This window comes from Monopterus albus, unplaced genomic scaffold (assembly GCF_001952655.1).
Source record: "Monopterus albus unplaced genomic scaffold, M_albus_1.0 scaffold72.1, whole genome shotgun sequence".
In the NCBI taxonomy this organism is placed as follows: domain Eukaryota; kingdom Metazoa; phylum Chordata; class Actinopteri; order Synbranchiformes; family Synbranchidae; genus Monopterus; species Monopterus albus.
In genome coordinates this window covers 963,029-965,926 of record NW_018127952.1, presented here as the reverse complement: position 1 = coordinate 965,926, position 2,898 = coordinate 963,029, and the positions used below count along the sequence as shown (strand labels likewise).

Below are 2,898 nucleotides of genomic sequence, written 5' to 3'. Positions count from 1 at the left end.
GAGTTAAAGGAACTAAATGCACTGATTTAAAAAGAGAGGCTAAGTAAATAGGCTGCAACTCTGGTCTCTGGACAGTTGTCCAGTGTACATGGTTGGTGAATTAGGTTAATAGGCCTAAATTGGTAAATACAAGTTAAAAAAAATACATGTACTGTGTATTTATTTATTCCTAAGTGATTTCCCAGGTCTTTTGTTTCAAAGTTGCTATGAAACGTTCATACTCAGTTGACAGTCTTCCAGCTCTCCGCCCCCAGATAACGTCACATGTTGCCCTAACTCCCTCAGTCGTCCTTTTTCCGACAGCAGTCTAAAGCAGCATTAAGACCTTTAGTGGTAACGTCGCTCGGAGGAAACAAAGTAAGGGGAAACAAATATGAGACGCCCGGCAAATTTAATAACCGTGTTTCTAACAACAGCTATTCTTCTACTTTGCCTGCTTTCAGCCAGAGGTAAGTCTTTTTTTTATAACCTCGGACACATCTCAAATCTGATTAATCGCTTTTATACAAAACAAACAGTTACTTAGACTACTTGTGTCTGTAGTCTGCTTCTCTTTGCCACTGGATGCTGTTAGGTATTTTTAGTCAGATAGAAATTGAACAGATACTTTATGTATTAGAAATGTTTAGTGGAGATAGGATGTCTAGTTAGACTGTTAAATGCTTAGGCCTGCTTATGAGTTTCTACAGGGTACATCTGGTCAAGGATAACTAGAGAGAAGAGTTGATGACTGTCAGCAGACAGGGTGTTTAATATTATTATTATGACGTGTATAACTGTAGCCTTAGCCATAATATGTTCTTATGTTTAATGTCACGACATGTCACTAGAGGTCATGTGAGAATGTTTTTAGTTACACACCACTTAATCAACAGACACACACACATTGATTTGCTTCATGTTTTGACTACTGCTATGACCAGCTGCAAAGCTGGTAACAGAGACGTCTCGGTTGACGTTTCTGTGTAGTATGGGGCTAGCCCAACCGAGGGGATATAATGTATAGGCTGGTAAAAAGTACGGGGTACAACAATTCCATCTAGTCTTATTTTACATGGTGTTTTCTTCCTTTTCTTTATTACGGTGTTAGTGCGTCCAGTCTTTAGGCTTGTAATCAAACTAAGTGGGAGCTTTAAATGGCAAAGGGGTAAGTGTTTGTGCAAGGGGGTCATTTAAATGAATCTGTAATCAGCTTCTCCTATATGTTCAATGTCTTTCTTTTTACACATGTTTTAAAACAGTCATTACAAAATAAAAAAATTGCAGGCCTAACCTGAAAAGAAACGACTCCAACACCCAGGGTTCAGTCATGAAGATGTGCAGTTTTTCCTGAAATTTGTACTCTGTGTTCCAAGATACCAGCTTATTATGGTCATTGTAAAATGGGTGATTAAATGGATGCTACTTGAAGAACTGAACATTTAAGTTTTTCTGAACTGCACCTCCCAAGTTGCTCTTACAAAGACCAAAAGGGGCTCTTCCTGCTAACAGTATGTTTGTTGCAGTTATAGTCTTAGGGTATATTGTAAGGTATTGTTGTTTCTGTGGACGCCTTTCAGATCACAGGTGGTGCCGGTGGATTGGAACATAGCACCATATGTGATCTTGTCTGAAGCCAGCATGAACCAGCTGTCCACTAAATTTAGTTCAAGCTGGAAATGTGCTGCCAACCATAAGCATTTAAATCTCTCTGGTTCAGATCAGGAGACACCAAGTGTTTGGACTGTCTTTTCCAGCCTGTGACTTCTGTTCTGATGTTTGTGTACATTCAGGACCTATTGCTCCGCTCCTTCCCCATCTGTCAGTCAGGTGTGCTGTGTGTCCTGAAAGACTCCTGAGCTGCTGCACAGTCATGTTGTGTAACTGCTCATTCCTGATAGAGCTGCACACGTCTGTGCAACCTGGCTAATCCTGCACATATTAGACACTGTTGTCAGTGTTGTTTGCATCAAATGTGTTGTTTGTTTAGACTTTCCATTAGAATCCACTGGTTACCAAATCTTATTTTCAGAGCTGAAACAATTAGTCAACCACAAAATATCAGCAACTCTTTTGATAATCAATAAATTAAAAAAGGTGTTTTCAAGCCAAAATATTTTGCTGGTTCCAGCTTTTTAATTCTGGGGAGTTGTGGCTTTTCTTTGTGTTAATGTGATAACAAATTTAATATATTTGAGTTTTGGACTGTTAGTCGGACAAAATAAAACATTTCATGATGTCACCTTGGACCTTAGAAAACAGACAAAATGACAGGTGTATTCAATATTCTCACATCCAATAAACAAAAAGATCATTTGAGAAAATAAGTGGTTGATGAATCAATAATGAAAATAGTCAGTTGCAGCTCTAATTTCAGTATATGCAATGGGAGACTCTGCTGTTACAGCCTGGTTTCATACACTTAGAGAGTGTAAATATAGAGCTAAAAAAAACAACAACAAAATACTCATAACTCACTTTTGCACTTCTATTCCCAAAATTATTCACTTTCCATTTTTAGAATGTTGTTTCCTTATCAAACTCCGCTGTGACCAGTTTTATTAAGCAATGTAGAACTTCATTTTGCTGTATAAACTGTTCCCTCCCCTCTCAGATTTGTTGTCATGTTAAAACATGCCACTTTAGTAGCAAAGCCGGTCTGCCCTGTTCAAAGAGGTCTGACAGCAACTGTTAAACAGCTTGTGACAAAATTTGTCACAAAGTCGTTGTGCTTTACAATATCACATTTACATGGCTCATTGTTGACAATAGAAAGTCTGCAGTCTTCACAAATGTCCTACAGGTTTTTGCCACACAGATGCAAAATAAAATGACAACAAAGTCATTAGAGTTTGACTAACCCTGATGTGGCATTTGATGAGTCAACGGCTGCATTCAAAAAAAAAAAAAAAACGGGAA

General features: G+C 38.2%; 1 protein-coding gene across 2 annotated transcripts in view; it reads left to right on the top strand.

Moving 5' to 3' along the window:
- The first annotated feature begins 282 nt into the window (after nt 1–282).
- The window catches only part of LOC109963370 (lactadherin-like), an 11,656-nt gene continuing 9,040 nt past the window's right edge, over nt 283–2,898 (top strand). For both annotated transcript variants that reach the window (XM_020605851.1, XM_020605850.1), the window contains exon 1: nt 283–449. In XM_020605851.1, the coding sequence (XP_020461507.1) occupies nt 374–449 (76 nt within the window). In that variant the 5' untranslated portion in view covers nt 283–373. The remainder of the gene's footprint in view (nt 450–2,898) is intronic.